The sequence below is a fragment of the Neolamprologus brichardi genome, chromosome 17, assembly GCF_056152115.1.
Source record: "Neolamprologus brichardi isolate AB-2024 chromosome 17, ASM5615211v1, whole genome shotgun sequence".
NCBI classification, from domain to species: Eukaryota; Metazoa; Chordata; class Actinopteri; order Cichliformes; family Cichlidae; genus Neolamprologus; species Neolamprologus brichardi.
The window spans coordinates 1,047,453-1,070,361 of NC_142120.1; the positions used below are offsets into that span (position 1 = coordinate 1,047,453).

Sequence of the window (22,909 nt, forward strand, 5' to 3'; positions counted from 1 at the left end):
TAGTTAGGCCTGGATCAGTTGACCCTGAATGCTCCTGTAGGCTGGGATTCCCATGATGCACTGTTTCTTTTTCACTCATTATGTGTTTATACATGACTCTGCATTTAATCATTACTTATTATTAATTCCTGGTTCTCTACCACAGTGTGTCTTTATCCTGTCTTTGCCCCCTCACCACCAACTGCTCACAGCAGAACATCTAGCATCACAACTTAACCCGCTGCTAATGGATGAGATCCCCCCAGAACGGCTAACTGAAAGATGGATAGTCCCAATCTCCCCAGGATTCCCAGAAGGGACCAATGTCATCCGACTGCAGGCCAATAACCTGCCTGTCGCAACCACCAAATACCTAAATAGAGTAAGACAAGTCCTGAGGAGTCAGCTGAATGACAAGAACAATATCTGGACAATTAACACGAATGAACATGAACCCTGCTGGTCATCAGATACCATGATGTCATAATAATCTGTCTAACGAAGGAAACAGAAGTTACTGACATCAAAACAAGAAAGCGCTCAACCATGCATGTCGGGTTTCCTCCAAGTCGAGCATCCTGAGATTGCACTAAGCAGAAGGAAGGAGGCCGTGAACGAGTCACCGGATAGTGTCAGAACCACTATCCAAGAGGAAATAACAAAGATCCATGAGTACATTAGGAAGATGGGATCTGTTGGAGCCCCTCCAACAGGAGCCCAGTTTGGGGATCACTGCTCCCTTCACCCTCCACAACTTCTCTAGCTCCTGTCTTAGTCCTCGGTATTTCTTCAGATTCTCATTTTTCCTGATGTTGCTGTCATTTGATGTACCTACATCTATCACTATGGTTGGAGTCATGTATATTACACACACACACACACACACACACACACACACTTGCATGGTCATCAATCTGATCAATGCATTTACATTACCACTGCATTGGAACCACTGAACCAACATGTGCATGACCTATATTTATATGTGTTACTGATTATAACAAGCTGCACCTGTCCTGTTAGTAAACTACCTGCAGCTGGATATCGTCTCTTAGTTGGTAACTTGCTCTAAATTGCTCTGGCAGGTTGGCCGTGTTATATTTGAAAGCATGTTTCAAGCTCACTGCATCATATTAAGGTTGAAAATGAAATCATCAAGATGTCATCTAGCATGTGGGTATTAGGATGATTTCTACAAGCTCCCCGGGTCCATATGGATGCAGATGAGAATACTGAGCTGCAGAACTCTAAAGTCTACTGAGTGCAACAACAAAGTTCTCCATGATAACAGGATTGTTGTCAGAACTCTATTTATGGACATAACTGTCTATGTTATGATTCTCTGTGATCTGAACCTTGTCTCTCGTGACTTAAAGTATAGTTGTTACAGTTTTTTTACTGACATTTCTCTTGCTATAATAAACACCAAATACTTTTGTTTGCTGTAATAGTTTCTTGTGTCCATACTGATCCTTAATCCACAAAGCTCTTCTGATGGAAGAGCAGCTACATTGTAGCCACAGCCACCCGGGTCCGGCCACTGGTGCCACCGGCCCCTCTGACCACCACCAGTAGGCGGGTGAAGTGTCTTGCCCAAGGACACAACGACCGAGACTGTCCAAGCTGGGGCTCGAACCGGCAACCTTCCGATTACAAGGCGAACTCCCAACTCTTGAGCCACGATCGCCCCTTTTTCATCGTCACTGTACCGTGACAGCAGTGATGAAATGTTAAAATACTGTTAATACGGTGCAAGTGGTCAAACGTGTATATCTATACACCACCAATCGTTTGGACACACATTCTCACTTAGTGGTTTTTCTTTATTTTTGCTACTTTCTACATTGTAGATACAAACTGAAGACATCAAATATATGAAGCAACAATCCTGTACTGTAAACATGTATAAGAAACTCCAGATTCATGTAAGCAACAAATGGCTATGCTGAATTAAGCTGTATTTACACCAGAGATGGGCAGTAATGCATTACTTGTAACGCGTTACTGTAATCTGATTACTTTTTTCAAGTAATGAGTAAAGTAAGGGATTACTATTGCAAAAATGGTAATTAGATTACCGTTACTTTCCCGTAGGAACGCTGCGATACTGCGTTACTAAAACCGTGATTTTTTTGCGAGAATGTCTCATGACAATGACGTAAGCGAGTGCGACGTTCGTGACAACAGCTGTGTGCAGATCAACAATGGATCATATATCGAGTGCAGAGAGAGTATGAGCGTGCAGCGTTTAAAGCGTGGAAGTACTGACCTTACTTTGAGTTTGATTCATAAAAAGTGACAAAAACATTAGTGTCCGTTGTGCGTGGGAAGAAAACTTCTTTTTACAGCGAAAAAACCCCTAAACTTCCAAACAAGCACCGAGTAGCTACGACGTAATGGGAAACTCACAGAGAAACTCGCGGATTCTTCCACTGACCGCTGCACACCTGCACCAGGGTAACCCTCCGCCTACCCCACTCCTGCTTTACAGGTGAAAATAGAGCAACAGGACCGCTAGTCTTTGACTTTATTTATTTTCTGCTGTGTTTTACTTGCATCTATTTGAAAGACTGAGTGTAAACACAAAAAATATTTTATTTTATGTGCTGGAATGTGCAGAAAATAGGTTTAAATGTTAAACTAATTTCTTCCAGTCAGAGAATGTTGCATAATTAAATTTTTGCTTGATGCATAAAGTTAAAAGATTAAAACTAATAAAACAAGTTTTAAAAAGAGACTTTTCCATTTGATTACATTTTGTATGATGGATTATGCAGAAAAAGTAGAATTGGGCTGAAAGATCTATCACTTTATCACCTATTCAGGTTGTAAATCGTGTTTTTAAAAAGTAACTAAGTAATTAATTACTTTTGAAAATAAGTAATCAGTAAAGTAACGGGATTACTTTTTGGGGCAGTAATCAGTAATTAGTTACTGATTACTTTTTTCAAGTAACTTGACCAACACTGTTTACAAGTAAAATAATCACTTAGAAAGTTGGAAGCGTCGTTCGTGTCTGTATTGGAAGCCATGACATCTGCTTAATGAGCCTCCCTGCTCCTAAGAGTGCTGCTATTCTCACACGAACCTCTTTCTGAAAAGCGCATTCAATGTTGATTTAAAGCTACAGATACAGAAAACCATAGGTTATACATGCAAGGTACCGAACATGAGCTGTGTGGTTTCTGGGCACATGTGAACTAACCTTGATGATACTTAAAGTGGAGGAATATGAGGCATTTAAATGACCCGTTACAAATGAAGCTTGATCAAACTTTCACTTCTGTTAATCTTCTCTAAGGAGCAGGTGTTTGTGTATTTGTTTAATGATTGTTGCTGATGCTCACTGATGAAGGTGCTGACACTTGTGTAGGAGCTTTAGCTGAACTCACCGCCAGTGTTGGTCAAGTTACTTGAAAAAAGTAATCAGTAACTAATTACTGATTACTTCCCCAAAAAAGTAATCCCATTACTTTACTGATTACTTAGTTACTTAGTTACTTTTTAAAAACACGATTTACAACCTGAATAGGTGATAAAGTGATAGATCTTTCAGCCCAATTCTACTTTTTCTGCATAATCATCATACAAAATGTAATCAAATGGAAAAGTCTCTTTTTAAAACTTGTTTTATTAGTTTTAATCTTTTAACTTTATGCATCAAGCAAACATTTAATTATCTGCAACATTCTCTGACTGGAAGAAATTAGTTTAACATTTAAACCTATTTTCTGCACATTCCAGCACATAAAATAAAATATTTTGTGTGTTTACACTCAGTCTTTCAAATAGATGCAAGTAAAACACAGCAGAAAATAAATAAAGTCAAAGACTAGCGGTCCTGTTGCTCTATTTTCACCTGTAAAGCAGGAGTGGGGTAGGCGGAGGGTTACCCTGGTGCAGGTGTGCAGCGGTCAGTGGAAGAATCCGCGAGTTTCTCTGTGAGTTTCCCATTACGTCGTAGCTACTCGGTGCTTGTTTGGAAGTTTAGGGGTTTTTTCGCTGTTAAAAGAAGTTTTCTTCCCACGCACAACGGACACTAATGTTTTTGTCACTTTTTATGGAATCAAACTCAAAGTAAGGTCAGTACTTCCACGCTTTAAGCGCTGCACGCTCATACTCTCTCTGCACTCGATATATGATCCATTGTTGATCTGCACACAGCTGTTGTCACGAACGTCGCACTCGCTTACGTCACTGTCATGAGACATTCTCGCAAAAAAATCACGGTTTTAGTAACGCAGTAACGCAGCGTTCCTACGGGAAAGTAACGGTAATCTAACTACTGTTTTTGCAATAGTAATCCCTTACTTTACTCGTTACTTGAAAAAAGTAATCAGATTACAGTAACACGTTACTGCCCATCTCTGCTCACCGCAGATTTACTTAGAAAGAGAAATAATTTTCATCTTTTTTGCAGGAGTCACCTGGCTTCTCTGCCAACCCCCATCCCGCCAGCAGCAACGCTGTCGTCGTGGGAACGGCATTTTTCTTTCCACGTCTGTCGTCACCCGGAGCAGGAAGATTTGTTGTCTAACCTCCTGACGTTCAGAGAAACATTCATCCTGACCTGCTCTCATCAGCTCAGCTCAGCCGCCGGCTCAATCTGCCCGCATAACATCTGTCAAACAGTCAATGCGTGTTACCATGACAACACAAACTAGAGGGGGGGGGGGCGTTCTTGATTGTTACAAAGCACATGATAATGAGGCCCTTGTTTAGTCCCCCTTGTGTTAATCAGCAGTTGCAAATTAACAGTCTGTGGTTAGTGTGAGACGATGTTATGAGCAAACAGGGAGCACAAAGCTGATAACTATTGCCTTTCACTGAACACCCTGCCTGCATCCTGCTCCTGCACAATAATGCTCCCTTCATAGCACATAATTCTTGTGCTGTCCTGCAGTCCTGAGCAGTGAGAAGGACTTTCTTGTGTGGTGGGCAGCTGTGGCTACAGAGCTCCCTTCATCAGCTCTCCCTCCACACAGGCAGCAATTCTTCGGGGCAGGCAGAATAAGGGCCTGATTGATGTGGGCTCTTCCTAGAGGCCCACAGCACTCTGTTGACTTGATAAGCCATTGATTAAATGGGCAGAGGAAGATGAGGCTGGAGAGACACCGCGGGAGAGAGAGCTGCCTTCTAAAGAATGGAAATGTCCACTGATGTGAAATCAAACATGGTTTTTATGCTTCAGGAAGTCTAAGCAGTGCATCCCAGCTCGCTGTACGTGCACTCTTTGCTTCTTTTATTTTGTATTTTATGAAACTGCACTGTTTCTTTTGTTACGGTGCATTTACACCACGCTGCATGCTAAAGTGCATGAGCGAGGTGGCCTAAAGATAAAAGTAACAACATACATAAAATAACTACTTGTTACATTGTAGACACAAACTGAAGAGATCACATATGAATGAAGATATATGAAAGTATGTGGCAATGGAAACACTGATAAATATTTTTTATATTTTAGATTCCTCAAAGTAGCCGCCCTTTGCTTTGTTGACAGCGCTGCAAACCCTCAGCCTTCTCTCAGTGAGCTTCATGATGTAGTCATGGTTTCACCTTATCAGGTAAATATGTTGAGCAAATTAGTTTCTTTCCTGGCACCCATTATTCTCGTTTATCTGTGGTTAAACACACACAACCCACAGATAGGCTGGTCCAAGCTCTGTATTGCTGGATGGAGCCTGTCGTGCCATGAGAACTGTCTACGCTCTGCCACACAGTCTCATCCTCCATCTGAATTTGTCAAGTTACTCAAGGTCTATCATGACCTCGCTATGGTCTTTAGCAAAGACTTAGCTCTCTCCCTCCCTCCACTGTGGGATAGATCTGCTCCTTGGTGCTCTACCTCCCACTAGTCACCTGTACAGCCTGGCCAAACCTAAAAGCGAGGCCATGGAGCGGCATAGCACAGACTCATTAGGAGCCGGAGTAATCTATCCATCCACATCGCTGCCTGAGCCGCGTTTTTTTCTTCGTGAAGACGAATGATAAGTCTCTGTCCGTGCATAGACTTTCAAGGATTAAACAAAATCACCATTAAGTATCCTCTTCCACAGCTGTGTGAACTTCAGGGGGCTACTATGTTCACCAAGGTGGATTTAAGGAATGCTTAACATTTGGTCAGGATAAGGGAGGGAGACAGCTTTCCCTCACCTCAGACATTTCGAGTGCTTGGTCATGCCCTTCGGTCTCACCAACGCCCCAGCAGTTTTCAGGCATTGGTCAATGATGTATTGAAGGATTTCATTAACCACAGTGTTTTCATGTACCGAGACAACATTCAGACTTTTTCAAAGTCTTTGGAAGAACACAAGAATCACATCTGCCAGGTCTGTAAAACCTGGCAGATGTGATTCTTGCAGACCTGGCAGACCAATCTTGTTAGAGAACCGGATGTTCGTCTCTCATTTTTTGGGTTTATGGTGGAGCAAGGTCAGCTTCGGGCTGATCCAGCCAAGATTAAGGCCATGGTGGAACAGCCGGAGACCCAGACTCAGAAGCAACTGCAGGTGTCTTGGTTTCACCGACTTCTACGGACGTTTTATTCCAGACGTTAGTGGAATTGCTCTGCCTCTGACATGCTTGACCTCTCCCAAGGTTTCATTTCGGTGGTTCCCGGCGCCACAACAGGATCGGGAGTTGTTGGCCATAAAGCTCACACGAGAGTCTGACTGGAGGGGACAGAACGGCCCCTTAATAGCTTATCATGTACACATTGGTAAGTTGTCTTGGTAAGGTTATTATTAATACATGCATTCATTGGGATGTGTGCATTTTGTACAGTGCATCTTTCTATGCAGCCATTGTGTACGTTATCTCTTAGTCCCACAGTACAGCTGCACATGTATGTATCCATACAGCGATGGTCTGTGGGAGAAACCATGAGGTCATCAAACATTAATGTTGGCTTTGTAACGACGGGGAAACAAACCACATCTTGATTCTTCCCCCTCAGTGTCCATCTACTCTGCCTGTGGTTATAGGAGTCACACTGGATGAGTAAGTCTCCCAGCCGATCAGAGCTGCCGTCTGCTTCTGGACTCGCACGTTAAAGGCAAAAGAGAAATCGGGTTTGTGTGCTGAGCTGCCGTCATCATTTGTATTGCATTTATATTCTCATTTCCATGAAAAGACACAAAATGATCATAATATAATGGATCCATTTGACTGGATGTATTTGGAGTGATTTTCAGTTGCTTCTCTTATGCAGTAGTTTAATATAATGAGGAGAGAGAGCGAAAGCCCCCTAGTGGAGGATGGAGGCACTACCAATCGATCCCAGAAAAGGCTTACAAGCCGATTAGTAACGTACAGATCGCAGTTCACTGAAAAATAATGAAAATTAATAACTTTTTAACAGTTTTCATACCGTATTTACATTGTTTTTCATACTTATGTCAACTTATATGAATTCATATTAACCTTTTTACTGTCAAATCTTGTGAATAACAGCTGCATGGAGTCTTTTGGTGCTGCCTAGGGGGGTCATAGCAGTCTTCCAACCTATCACAATTATTCAAAGTTTAAGGTTAACAGTTAGCAGAATGTAAGAAAAAGTCATTGCTCTGTTGTGTGTGTGAACTTCACAGGTTCCTTAATAAACATTATTCTGTAACCCAGTGGTTCCCAAACTGTTTTTGCTAGGCCCCCCTTTGTTTTACAAGAAATATCTTCACAGATAGAGACAAAATCTGTTAATCTGACTATCTTCAGGTTTTACACGCTTACATTTACAAAGGCAGAGGCGTCACGGTGTAATTATTTTACATGTAGTTGTTTTTTCCTGTGTAATAATATTCAACATTGCTGTCAATACCTTTTCAAAAAATGCCTCTCTGTGCAAAATGGGTTCAAAAACATAAACAACTGTGGGATACTGTTTGATTTGGAGAGCCCAGCGCTGCTCCCGACAGGGAAAACCAATCCTGCAGGGAGACCTACCTCGGCACTTGTGCAGGTGAAGCCAAAGGGAGGATTTGCGTCACCATATTTTCTAGTCTTTGGCTTAGAATGAAGTTGGTTTGGAAACATCAGCGATGCTTCATCTCCTGCTTTGCGTTGTGTGGGCGCCCCGTCAAAAACCTGTCCATGATGCTAGCATTCTTTTTTTTTCATACCGCGCCCCCCTGCAATGGCTCTGCGCCCCCCCAGGGAGCGGGCCCCACACTGAACCTCTGCTGTAACCAGTTGTCTGGTGCTTTGTGTTAATGCTCAGTATTCAGAAAAATGCAGAACAGATTTTGCTGTCCATGAATCTCATATTCTGAATATGATGAAAACCTGGAGACACATATTCACAGAGAAACACTGAGTGTAATGGTTTGGCCCATAAATTCCTTTTCTGTTTATTAAATAAATATTGATCTTTCCTTGGAACTGATTGTGAACTGAAACATGCTGAGTTAACTCCTGATCTTTACTATTTTACAAAACTCTACTGGGATTTCTGTAACGCAGTCAAAGAGCTTCCTGTATTAGTAACAGAGAACATGTACACACAAAGCTCTTTAAAGGAGAAACAGAGTTAGTTTGTATCTGTCAAAATGAGCAAAGCAGCAGAAACCAGGTCATTCGCCTGAAGTCAAACCTTATGTTTAACCTTTGTGCGAGAAAACTGAGTCTCCTCACCTCACAGCCACTGAGGCTATCGACTCAACCCAACTCCATCTCTGAAATATTACAAAGAGACAGCAAAGGCATGAAGGAGCGTTCGGTACGCTGGCACTGAAGCTTCTGTCAAATCTCATTACATCTGTTCATCAGGATCATTCTCTGCTAATTAGCACAGAAACATCCGATTAGCTTTGTAGCGCTGAAAGTCAAACCTCTCCTGGTGCCTGACTCCAGTTCTGATCATTTGACGTGTTTGTGTGACATTACTGCAGAGTGACACACAAATAAAGGTGTACCTTATACTGCTCAGGGAAATATTTTTGTCTATGTTTCATTACTGGTGGGGTGTGATGGCTGCACCTAACATGAGTGAGTGAGTTAGCTCAGCCTGTCTTCAGTCTGTGAGAGCACTAATGAGCAGAGTGCAGCCGCATGTGAATAATTTAACTGTTTCCAGGAGGATGAGAGAACTCCTGGCTGTGTTTCTGTGGCCACAAGAAAACATGTTTCACATAAATAAGCTAAATAAAACCTGGATTCTTAATGGAGGCTATAATAACCTGACACACAGACGCGCCTATGGCCTGGTTACGACCCGGTTTAAATGAGGCAGAAACTGAATCTGAGACCATCGTTTGTCATCTGCTTGGATGTTTTTTACAGTAGTATCATCAAGAACTGATACTGATCTAGTACTTCATTGGAAGGTAACACAATCAAAACCACTAAAATATATGTATTTGTCATGTCCACCTTCAGAAGGCTGCCTGAGGAAACCCAAACCAGCACTAAGCTCCTCCCCTTTACTCACATGGCTACCTCTTTCCTGAATTAGTAAAAACAAAGTTTTGCTTCCTGAGTTTAACCCAGAGAATGAAAAGAGGGCGTGTCACTCTAGTACTGGCCAATGACAGACCAGGAGGGAGGGGCCTTTCACTTCCTCATAACATTGAAGGTATGAGAATGGGTGGATGGATGGAGTACTTGTTGAAATGTTACCAGCGTCACTGACTTTCAGGTGGGCTCCTCTTTTATCGTCCTCTAATTGCAGAAATCATTTTGACGTTACAGTTTCAGTTTTTGACACCAAGCAGGTCTGTAATATCAAGTTTAAATAGGAAACTTGGTATTTTATTGTCATTAAAATTAGACCTCATAGACAGCTGTCCATCGTAAAAGTGCCACGCCCACCTGCCAAACCCTCCATGTGTCTATCAAATGAGTAGTTCAGCCAGTGGGCTCGTTTACAGGGAACCTGTGAGATACCTTTAACCTCCCGTAGTATCTAATTTAACCCTCCCCGGGTCTCCTGGGGGATCGAGTAATCCAATCCGAGGCCTTTCCCTGCTGTTTCTGCTCGGTCAGCACTGTGAATGTCTTTATGAGGAACTGAAAGGCCTTTTCCTCACACGGTGACGGCAGATGGTACAGGAAACCTCACTCCCCCACCCCCACCACACTCTCTCTGTAATCCTCCCCTCCCCGTTCATCCTGTTCTCCACAGCCATCATTGGTTTTCTCTTTCTTCTCATTTTCTGTCTCAAACCACTTTTAGCTTATGTTTGTCCAATGTTGTTTTATCTGTCCCTTCCTTGGGATGGACACAGTAGCAGAGTGAGCTGCTTCCATAGCAGTGCATCCCCAGCAGCATGCCCATTCACTGTAACCAAGATCATACAACACATATTTGGATTATCAACATCACACACACACACACGCGTGTTTTCACATCCTTGTGGGGACATGTAGTTGACATAATACTTTCCCTAGCCGCTTACCCTAACCATCAAAAATAAATGCCTGACCCTGACCCACAACCTAAACCATAACCTAACTGTAACCCTGACACTAAAACCACATTTTGTACCTTTAAACTCGTGAAGATGGATTTTGTCCCCATAAGGGTCGTTGGTCCCCACAAGCATAGTAAATTTCCAATTGTTGGTCCCCACAAAGATATGTAAACACGTACATGCACACACACTTTTTTATGTGTGTGTTGTTTGATACAGACTTACAGACTGTGTCATTCAGACTCCACCTGAATATGCTTTGTGAGGTTTGTTGTAAAGAAATAATTTATAATCACTTAATAAATCATCCTCTTACTGTAGCCGTTGACCTCATACCTCATCTTCTCTGCCCTCTTTCCATAAATCTGCATAATGATGCAGCATGCTATTATGGAAGATACTGGAAAATGAGGAGATGAAGGGATGTTGCTGATCTGGCTAAACACTGAACGCTGGAGCAATATTAGAGCACATGCCAGAGAGATGAATAAGGACCAAAACATTTATCTCAGATCTGGTAGGTTTGAAATTAAATGTGAAAGGGAATCGGATTTGACCGGCGGGTAATGATTCGTGTCTTATATTTAACAAGTTCTATATTTATTTTTTAAAAACAGCATAATCTATTTAAAATGGTCAGGACACGATTCATCAGTGTTTCGATGTGTGTCCAATAACAAGGATGCAGAGCAATGAAGAAGCAGCAGTATGTGGTCAGTTTGTGTATTTAGTATCTTGTCCAGAGACATGTGGACATGTGGACATGTGGACATGTGGACTGAAGGACGCAGGGTTTGAGGTTAAGATGGAATAAGTGTGTGTGTGTACACGCTCACTGGGAGCAGCTGGGTGACCCTTAGCACAAGTTTATGCACCAAAGCAAACACAGAGGAGACCTCATCAAAGAGCTACTGGCGTTTCAATCTCTCGCCTGGTAATTGTGTAGAGGTGGGAATCACCATACATCCCACGATACGATATTATCACAATACTTAACGCACGATACGATATTATTGCAATTTTTAAAAATATTTTGCGATATTCAGATTCTGTACATAAAGGTAAACTTTATCAATATTCATTTTCTCTAATATCAAAGTCTCACACTCAGTCTTTCTCTCATTTCAGTTTGATTGTTGACAAACTGAACGGTTTGTATTACAGTCTAGTCCAACTTAACTGAATCAACCATCTGGTACAATTATAGCTATTCTGAACTATGCAGTTTATGAAAACTATGCAGCCCCTTCAGCAACTGAAGAATTTGAAAGTAAATTAAAACAAAATATCATTTTACATTAAATAAAAAGTTTTAAACTTAATTAAAATAAAACATGTCTTAAATTAAAATAAGTAAACTGTCATGTTTATTGCTGCCAAAAACAAGTTAAACACATTTGGACAGTGAAGGAATGTCAGGATTCAGAAAAAGGATCAACATGCTCTGAAGTCAGAGCACAAAAACCTTTTTGTAACAAAATATCGATTTCTGCTGTCCCTGTATCCATACATTATTAGCAAACAAAATATCACCATGCTACACAGTATCCATTTTTTCTCCCACCCCTATAATTGTGAGAAAACTTTAGATATTAGCGCTATAAAATAACTTGAGCTCTTTGTTTTTCCATATGCAGGAGAATATGGGGAGGCAAGCGCATATTAAAATATCCAGGTTCATATTTGGTTATTCAGCTAATTTATACTGTTAGAGCAACAACACAATACTAGTTAATCTTCATAAATGTGGAGAAAGATTCTCCTAAAAGTCGATCATGAATTAACTGAGGTTAACCACATTTGTTGGAAAGCTGAGTTCAGTTTCACGAGCCACAGGTAATAGAACCTCTCTGACAAAGTAAAGCAGGCTAAAAGATCTCATTCAGCTACACATGATTTCATGCTTTAAAGAAAAAGCTGTAAAACAAAGTGACAGCTTTCAGTCTGGAAAGACTTACAAAAACATTTCTAAGGCTCTGGGACTCCAGTGAACCAGGATGAGAGCCATTATTCACACATGAACCTTCCCAGGAGCGACCAGCCTACCAAAGGTACTCCAAGGGTTTATCAACAGCTCATCCAGGAGGTCACAGGAGAACCCAACATCTAAAAATGTACATGTCTCACTGGCCTCATTTACAGTCAGAGGTCGTGATTCAACGATAACAAAGAGCAAAATGGCATCTGTGGGAGAGTTCCAAGGACAAAACCACTGTTGACCAAAAAGAACACAAAGACTCGTCTCACATTTGCAAAAAAGAAAAAGAAAACATGTTGATGATCCCCAGGACTTTTGAGAAAATATTCTGTAGATTCGTGAGGCAAAAGTTGAGCTTTGTGGAAGGTTTGAGTCCCGTTACATCTGCCATCAAACTACCATTTCAGAAAAGGACATCAAACTGACATGATGTGTGGTCGTGTGATCGTCTGGGACTGCTTTGCTGCTTCAGGGCCGGATGACCTATAATTAATGGAGCCATGAACTCTGGTGTCTAACAGAACATCCTGAAGGCAAATGTCCAGCCATCAGTTTCTGCCCTGAAGCTCAGGAGGAGTTGGGTTGTGCAGCAAGTCCACCTCTGGATGACAACAAAAACCAACTGGAGATGTTTGAGTGGACGAGTCAAATTTCAAATGTAAATGATTGAGATACTTTGGAATGACTTTAAACATAATCCGTGCTGGAAAACCATCAGTGTGGCTGAATTAAGACAATTTTGCAAAGCAGAGAGGATCAAATGTCCTCCACAAGGACGTGAAACTCATTGCTAGTTACTGCAACACTTGAGTTACAGTTACAGCCAAGGGTGGCACAGCCAGTTATTAGGTTGCATTGATGCACGCTCAGTCATCCAGGTAAGTAAATCCCAAAAGTGGATTCTGTTCATCTGGATGTTTTCAGTGGGAGAAACATTTCCTCATCATCAGCTGACGTCTTCAGTCTCAGCTGACTGCAGGTTTCAACCTTATAAACAGGACATTTGCATAATGACTGAAACCAGCAGCACTGAAGGAACGATGGGCTGGGAGGTCAGTTTATGATCATTAATATCCAAATTGTCATAATGATTGATCAATAACCATGAGTATCATTCACAGAGAGTTGGGGAATGGCTGCAATCACAGCGTTGTAAGATGGTGACAGATGCACCCTTAGGCCCCTCCTCCATTCAAAGATGGTCTTTCCCTTTTCACATAAATGGCTTCCTTGACTCCGTGTCCAGGATGTGAACGTCCTCATCATTGAAAGAGTGATCAACAAACTGACCTCACAGCCCGTCGTTCATTCAGTGCTGCTGGTTTCAGTCATTATGCAAATGTCCTGTTTATAAGGTTGAAACCTGCAGTCAGCTGATGATGATGATGATGATGAAACGTTTCTCCCACTGAAAACATCCAGATGAACAGAATCAACCTTTTGGGAACTACTTACTAAGTTTAGGGGCAATTACTGTTTTTACATTTTGAATACTCATTTTTAATATGATTTATGTTTTCTTATTTCTTAACATCACAAAAATGATTAAACAGGCCTTTGTACACAGCCATAAAAGGCTGATGGGGTATTGGTGCCTGTCTGTTCCCACTGAACCTTTATACTTTGAACAGTAGTATTAGTAATACCAGTATCACTGAAAGAATTGGCAGTAATTGTATTTGTGGTGTAGTTGCAGCAGTAATATGGTAAAATATGGTACTAATAGGTTGCTGCTTGTAGGCGTCACTGCTGACTGTGTTGTTGTAAAGCAGCTGCATGTAGCTACAGGACAACTGTCCATGCATCGTGCATGGATCTAAGTGTTTATGCCCACAGCTACATCCTTATCGATCCATTATTGTGAGGTGACACTCAGAGGCATCATGGAGACAAACCACACATAGTTTTCCAAGCTGATGGAGACGGAGCAGATCAGAGCTCTCTATGGAGGCATTCATCTGATCACTGAGTGCTCTGACTGTGGGCTGCCCATTACTGCAGATGGTAGGCCATCAAGGCCATTCAGGCATCGTCAAAGGAAGGCACAGCTGCAGCTCACACACACATATGCACATATCACCACACACACACAGTCTTGTTCCATTTTTGACTCGAGCCAGTAGCTTCCATCAGAAAGCTCATCCTCCTCGCTTTAACACGCAGCTCGCCTGTGAAGCACAGTCAGAGGCAGAAGAATGGACCTGCACTTTGAATATACAAATCATGGTGTTTGTTTAAATGCAGGAATTAACATTTGCATAAGCAGTACTAAAACTACCACGTCTCATATGGGCCTCACAGGTTTCACCTGACTCTATTTTGATAGATAAGCTACACTTTATAATAGCAAACAAAGGTGACTCCATAGTGCAGCAGTTTACACGTTCTTCTAACGAGCAAAAGATCCCAGGATCACAAACAAATCCTTTATATGTGAAGCTACGCTGTGTCAATGAGGGAGCAACTCTGCTCCAGTTCCTGTTTATGAAGTAACATGGACAGTACCACAGTCTGCACGATCATCTGCACATACTTGTTGTGCTGTAGCACAGTTAACATTTTTGATTTGCAATGCTGCATTACTCATCCACAGAGTCACATACTGCTCTTTAGCTCCTTCCTTAACAAGCAACTCTTCCTGTTTCACGCTGAGTGCTTGGCGAGCCCATGCACATCCTGAAACGATTATGTCATATTTTGCAGGAGCAGGTTCACACACACGCACACACACTGCTGCTCAACATGCAAATAGCATGACAACAGGCCCTAACCCTGAGCCGTGCCTGAGCAACATGAGCTTCCAGAACAGGATGATTCATGTTGTTCGATCAGTGACCACAGAGCAGCCTGAATCCTTTCCTGCACATCCATCGTGTTTCTGTCCCTCTAACGTAGCGTCTGTCTCATTCTTGTCTTACCTTTCCGGATGCTCTCTTCGATTTCGTGGTCGAAGGCCAGCCGATGGCATTTCCTCCACAGCCCCATGTTGGTGGAGTTATACTGCCTACTACATTCATCTGCGGCGCTCATGGCGAACAGCTGCCGTCTGTTCCGGGCCAGAAGCAGCTTCTCTTGCCAGCGGGACACGCTGCTCCGGCTGGCCCGCAGCGGTAGGCTGTTGTTGGGGATGTAGATGAAGCCCGGGTCCTTGCGGCGGCTGGAAAAGCTTCGGCACCGCTCCCTGTACCGTCTGGCGTCTGTCTCGTACCAGTGGTCGGAGCACATCGCCACGGCCAGCATGCCCAGGGCGCAAAGAGAAAGAGAGAGGCCGGCGTAGAGCAGCAACTTCCCGGCAGCCATGCTCGGTTCTGTCACAGCCGCATCAGCACCTCGACAGACGGACAGCTCCTCTGCGGCTTCCCCACCGCTTCAACTCACATCACCTCTGGAGCGCAGCGTCGGGACCATCCTCCGGGTGACCTTTATGTACAAACGGAAGGCGAACCTTTCCGGTTTCCAGTCTGCAGACAAATACGTTTAATCCCCGGACGCGGAGGTTTTCGGTGATAAAGTGCCCACGTCCGTCCTGCTTGCGCGGCGCTGCAGCACCTCGGCGGAGAGAAAAAGACGCTTATCTCATTTCAGCTCCCAGCCACGGATCCGTCTGTCTGAGTAGGGCGACACCATCAAGCACAAAACACATCAGCACGCCGCTAAGGGTTTAGTTACACATGTAGTAGGCCATACGTGACACGAACCACTGCATAACCCACCCACTGACAGAAACGATGAACGAAGAAGAGTGCAAACATGCAACGAGTGATTTATGCAGCCGTATTTACCGAATGTAAAGGTGCGATTGAACGAGCACGAACATGCACCACCTATAACGTGCAGCTCATAGTTCAGAGAACCAACCTGATGTGTCCACAGAGCCCACGCAGACCGCAGCCCACCAGCACAGCGCAGGGGTATCAGCGCCACAGTCAGCATCCCCAGCACGTCTGAGGGGATGACGGCAGCTGCTACACAGCAGGCCTGTGCGCTGACCAATCAGCACCAGTCTGTCTGGAGCAGCGCCGTCAGCTCACGGGCTACATGACTACAGCTGCCCGCGTGAAATCTCCACTCAGGTTTGATTTTTGATTCGGATTCAACTTTATTGTCATTGCACTTTGAATCTAATCACACGTGCAAGAGCAGTAAGAGCAATAGGAGCAGATTATTTACCAATAAAGGTGGGAATAAAGGTGGGAATAGTTATGAACAGATTATGGACAAATAAGTGAAGTATACAGATGTTTATACAGATGTTTATATTGGTATACAGGCGGGCAGATTTACAGATATTGTATGAACAAATATACAGATGTGCTACATGTATACAGATGTATCGATCTGTGGTAACCAGATCTACAGAGCTGCGCTGACATTCACTTAAACGGAAAAATCCAAGAGGCAGCGATGGAGGCGGAGTGGATTCCCTCACAGTGTTAGAGCATCCTGCTTGAAACACTGAAAGCTGAGCCGTTCCCTTCAAACTAATGGGGGGGGGGCAGGAAAACAGGGATTTCTGCTGTGAAGTTTCCAAATGTGATCATGTGAAATAGGTTTTCAGTTGTTTCTAGTGTTTTGCCTCAATAAGTGCTTCCTGCAGGAATACAACATATGTTTGACACAGTCACGTGACCATGCATAGCTTCAGCTCCTGGCTGCTGTCAGTCATGGTGTATAAAGACCAGCAGTGACACCAAGGCTGGTATTACTGTTCTTCTGAGTGTTTATTGGTGGAGACATTTACCTCAAAGGTGGTTTTGATAACCGTGGTCCATGTTTACGTCTGTGTAGCTCGAACATTTTGGGTCACATTAAAATGAAGGGAAGCTGAAACCATGTTTTGCTGAATTCAAGTAGTGTTGCTTCTTAAACTCAAACGTTTCTCCAGTCAAAGAAATGTTTGTTTTTTTTTCATCACCCATAAAGAATATGCTATATTCTGCAGAAACTGGCTATTTTAGGACCCAGAAGAGCTGCTTTTCAGTTAATGTAGGCAATATTGACATTAGTATGTTGTATGCTGTTTATTTAGCCTGACACGTTTGTTTTGTAGGTGCTTGAGCACTGCAGCACAAAAAGACATTGAGTCACATATTTAGAAGGAAGCTAAAGTAATTTATGATTGGTCATAATTATGCTGATCAAAGCTGTTTAAATATTTAAACAGCTTTGATTGAGGTACATTTTAAACATTTGGACTGAAAACATCCAGAACAATCTTCGGCTTCTACTTTCTGTTTCTTCATATCTGGCGCCATCTTCTGTTATTAAAGAGAAATAGACTCCGGGTGCCACCTAGAGCTGGAATCAATTCAGTGTCGATTCAAAAGATCCCTTCAACTTCTCAAAGTAGCTTCAGCTTAAATGAAAATTGGGAAAAACTGAACAGAATGAAAAATAATAAATGGTAAAGTATTGATGGAGAGTGAAAGCACAGTCAAAACACAGAGCAGTGTTGGCAGGAAGCTGGCAGGAAACGCTGTGTGTGGCAGGCACATTTGCAGACCCAAATTTCAGACAGCAGACGGGACTGTGCTCGGAAACTGGAACTGGCAAATAGCAAAAGACAGGTTCAAACAGAACTGACACTTAGACAGGACACACAGTAAATACAAGAGGAAATCAGGACAAAGAGGAAACACCTGGGGAACATGGCTGGCAACAGTCTAAGAGGTGAGACGGGGGGACACAACACCAAACGTGACACAGGACAAGTGGCTGCAGAATAAAACAGGATACACAAACTGAGGGCAGACTGACTAAAATACAGGGAACAAAGGGAGAGGGCCAAGAGAGGTGAGAGAAAGCAGACAGACACATAGAAACATGACTGGAGAAGAGGAAGACTTCACAGGGAAGGACACAGAGGCTGTATCCCAACTCAGGGTCTGCAGCCTTAAAGGTCGCATTTTAAGGCCGATTACGTCACAGCGACGCGACGAAGGCTGTCCCAATTCGAAGGCTGCTCGAAATGCGACCCTCAAATGCGTCCTTCATTTCCCTGAATTTTAAGGACGTGGCGGTGTAGACTTCGTGGCCCAACATATCCCAGAATGCATAGCGCGGCGGTGGGTGTGGATAATTTTGCCGAAAAAAACGGAGGATGAGGGGCGCCGAAGAGTAAACTTTAAGTAAGTACTGAATATTATGTCACTTATTTATGTGCAAATGTTTAATAACGAAGAACATTAAAACATTCCTGTTGGCCACATGTCGGCAAAGTCATGTGACATTAGTGACGTTTGTACTAACTTGGTTTTACAGCCTTTACTTTAAAATATACGCCGTTCAATAGCTGAGCTTAATCAGAGAATGATCAAAGCTCATGTAGAAACACACAAATGAACAAAAGATTTTCTCCTTCATTTCTGTCAAACAAAGCTGTATGAAACGTTTCCAGCTGTTAGTATCATGGTTGCTAGGCAACCTGGGCAGCGCGACGGAGGCTAGACCGTCCCATTTCACAAGCCTCGCACTTCCGGCCTTAGCGGTCTTTGAGTACGCGGCCCTCGAGGATCGTTAAGGCTGCAGACCCTGAATTGAATTGGGATACAGCCAGAGACGAGACCAGGACATGAAAAGGGGCCTAATAACAAACAACACAACCTAAACTAGAAATACAGAGAACAAGGAAAAATAGTCACACAGGGAGCCCAACAATAATGATTAAACAACAGAACCAGAACCTAACAGAACCCTGCTGGAATGCTTCTACATTTAAAATCTTCAGTTGGTAGAAAACAAAATGAAAATGTAATTCTATTGAGCTACGTCGAAAAAGAAAGAAACACTGACAAAATACAAATAAAGGAAGAGGGCAAAGAACTTCACAGCCTTTAGGTTTACTCAACAAACTAATTTGCTTTGCTGTGTCGACTTAGTTTAAGAAATTCATCCGACATTTGTCAGAGTGAACATTACTCATCTTTCACATCAGTGGTTTAACATAAGAATCCTCAAACTGTCTTCCTTCACTACACCTTTTCACCATGATAAAATGGTAGGGTGCAATGTGCATACCATTAGTGTTGCCTGCGCTCTACATGAGCATCTTCACCGTTCTGCTATCCTGTTCAACTTGGTCAGAGCCATCGCCCCCCTCTCCATCATGCTAATGCTCATGCTAACTGAGTTAATAAAAACTTTTTCAAACTCCATCTTCTCGACGTCACACTTGTTGCACAAGGTTGTTAGCAAGAGAATCCCATTTATTATGATGCTAAATTACTGAAGCTCGTTTACTGGCTAATGCTACAGTTGAGGCCAAAATTATTTTGGATCATTTTGCTAAACTTTTGCCCAATGTTTGCAGCATTGATGAAACTTGATATAATCAAACATTCACCAGCGCTATTTAGTAGCTTTTGGTACATTATAAAATACATTTTTAGGCTTGCTTTATATCAAATATAATTTTAAAAAAATGGGGTGGTCAAAAATATTAGCCCTATGTGAATGTTTGCTTTCAAAACTCCTAGATCAATTAACCAATCAGCTTTGAAACCACATGTGTGCAGAACTGGCTTCCTAACAACATTCAATCAGCATAGAAAGGGTCCAAGGAACAGGGACTTGAACACATGAGGAGCTACTGTTACTGACCATTGCCAAAGACAAAGGAAATAATTCTGGAGCTCAAAAAAAAGATAGTAGAGGCTCGTGATAAAGGGCAAGGCTACATTGCCATTTCCAAGCAATTCACAGTGTCTAGAAATGCTGTATGTTGCATCATTGCCAAGTACAAGGAGACAAATTCTGAAACAAACCTGGCCGTGGCCGTGAGCACAAGATTTCAAGAACTCTGGAGAGGAAAATAGTCAAAGATGTCAGCAAGGAACCCCGGACATCTGCAAAGACGATCGTTGCTGATCTGGCCTCTTCTGGAGTTGATGTTTCAAGGAACACAGTTGTGACGGCTCTTCATTGTGGCGGACTTCAGCAGCATCGTCGCAGAACATCCCCTTTACTCAAAGAGCAGCACATCGTAGCCCGACTGAGGTTTGCCAATGAACATTTGAAAGGTAAAGATGAGTTTTGGTAGTCTGTGCTTTGATCTGATGAGACTAAACTGGAACTGTCTCAGCACAGTTGTTGCTTATGTTTGGCGAAGAAAGGCACAGGCCTTCAAGCCCAGGAACACAGTTGGGACATCATGCTGTGAGGCTGTTTTGGCGCCTCGGGCACAGGAAGCCTTGTTTGGTTGCATGACATCATGAAAAAACAAATTATGTTGACATTTTGAAGGAGAATTTGCAGAAATCTGCTTATAGTCTAGGCTTAGGTCATCGCTGGGTCTTCCAGCAAGTCAATGACCCAAAGCATGCATCAGAATTAGTCCAACAGTTCCTCAAGGATACCAAAACCAAGATCCTGGAGTGGACCATTCAATTTGGAGCAGCTAGAACAGTTTGCAATGGAGGAATAGGCCAAAATCCCTCAGGAGACCTGTGCCAACCTTGTAAAGACCTACTCTAAGAGATTGTTGTCAGTTGTGGCTCAGAAAGGGTACAGTATTGACTATTAATGGCCATGGGGCTAATAATTTTGGATGTTTCATTTTTGCCCTTTTTTCAGTTTGGTGTATCAATAAAATATTAGGGATGCAACGATACCAATTTTTTCAAACCGATACGATACCGATACTTGGATCTGAGTACTTGCCAATACAGAGTACAAAAAACGATACTTCTACCACACACACACACACACACAAATGCAATGAATTGGAAGACAGGTTTTATCATATTCCCTGCCGATAAAAAATAAAATCTTAATAAAAATGACCACAAAAAAAATTCAAATGAAAAATAAGCACTTCTGTTAAATTATTGCAGAGTCTCCACATTGTAATTTTACAAAATATCACTGAACTATTGGCACTGTCTCGAGCTTTCAGAATAATAAATAAACACTTCTGTTTGGAATAAAATAAATACAAATTAGGTTTGCGAATAAATTAAACTTTTAAATTATTGCAGAGTGTCCATATTGTAAACAAACAAACAAAATAATTATTATAAAATAAATAATAAATATAATGATAATTGGGCCCCCTAGTGGCCAATCTAAAAAACTACAACAGAAATGACAAGCCACCCTCTGATTAATGAAATAAGTTGGTATCGGTTAACTTTTACGAGTATGAGTACACACACATTTTACAGTATCGGCCCCAGTATCGGTATCGGTGCATCCCTATAAAATATTGTAATTAAACTTAGTGGACATTGTTGTTTTGGAAGCAGACACACTATACAAAACAAAGACTTGTTGTTAATGGTTATTTTCACACTGAAATCAAGAGTGCTGTCTAATTTCATAACGGGGGCTAATAATTTTGGCCTCAACTGTAGCTGGTCTAACTGATCTCAGAACAGTAGGCACCGTACCTTCCATCAGTTCAGTCACAGAGTGGCAGTTTATCCACAACGAGCATGCACAAACAGAAACAAGCTGCTTGCTCATCTCCAGTCTTTGTTAACATGAGACGAAAATGCCTTCAGACAGAGATAAATACACTTTGCCATGAGATGAAACAAGCACAGCTTTCTTCAGCCACGAGATGCCTGTAATGTAAAGGCTGGATGCACATATTATTTGACAGGTGAGTAGCTTCACGACAGAGCTGTCTGACATGAAAGCCTTGCTTTACTTTGGTACATTTTAATTTAAGTCTATTTTCAGATGTGAAAACGCTTCAGGTCACCAAGACTTTTACAGTCTAACATCAAAACCATGATGCTGGTACTGTAGATGAGCTTTTTATTCAATAACTCATATTCAACCACAGTGAATAAAAAAAGGTTCTGTGTAACGCAGGGCTCTTAGACAAACGTTTGCAAGAGCATCTTTTCCAAGTGTGGTACTGATGACACTGTCTCATGCATTCTTACACTACTATATGCTGCACTATTGCTGGGTGTGCTCCACTCTGGACTGGCTGAGTGAATGTGACTACAGTAAAGCGACTCTGTTGGCAGGTTCAAGCACATGTGTGCACTGTGGTCCCATAGAGCACTGAGCCATGGGTCCCATGCACCTACCTTAAACGTCTCATGATATGTTGCGTGGACCAGGCAGGTTAGGACCCAACTACAGGACTCTCAGGCTGGACTGAACTTAACAACAGCTTTATTGCTGGAGAAAATACAAATAACTAAATACAAGGAACTTAACTGTCAGGAACTCAAACACTCAAGATTGTGTGAAAAAGAAAGACAGAAAGAAAGTAAATAGCAAAGATATGTTGAATAGAAAGGTGTTAATGAAATGTCACAAAACAATGTCATTAAAATATCATTATGAATTTACAGTTTTTTATTTATATAGGTGCAAATTAAACCCAATTTGTGCCTGTGTGTGTGTGTGTGTGTGTGTGTCAGAAAAAGTGTTAAGCATAGATAAAAGTGCTGCAAAATGAGACTTTTAGAAAGCTTTAGTGTTCGACATGAGTAGAGGTTTGCTACAGTATGTTGTCAGCAGTATTCATTCATCTGTCTGCACATGAATATAAACTTGAGTCTCATTCTTAATCCACAGGATATTT

General features: G+C 42.2%; 1 protein-coding gene across 1 annotated transcript in view; it reads right to left on the minus strand.

Annotated features, from left to right (window-relative positions):
- The window catches only part of tmem178bb (transmembrane protein 178Bb), a 63,037-nt gene extending 46,596 nt beyond the window's left edge, over positions 1 to 16,441 (minus strand). Inside the window, exons 1-2 of the mRNA XM_087830890.1 lie at positions 16,225 to 16,441; positions 15,285 to 15,974 (exon numbers count right to left, since the gene is read on the minus strand). Of these exons, the coding sequence (XP_087687016.1) occupies positions 15,285 to 15,666 (382 nt within the window). The 5' untranslated portion in view covers positions 15,667 to 15,974; positions 16,225 to 16,441. The remainder of the gene's footprint in view (positions 1 to 15,284; positions 15,975 to 16,224) is intronic.
- Positions 16,442 to 22,909: the final 6,468 nt, after the last annotated feature.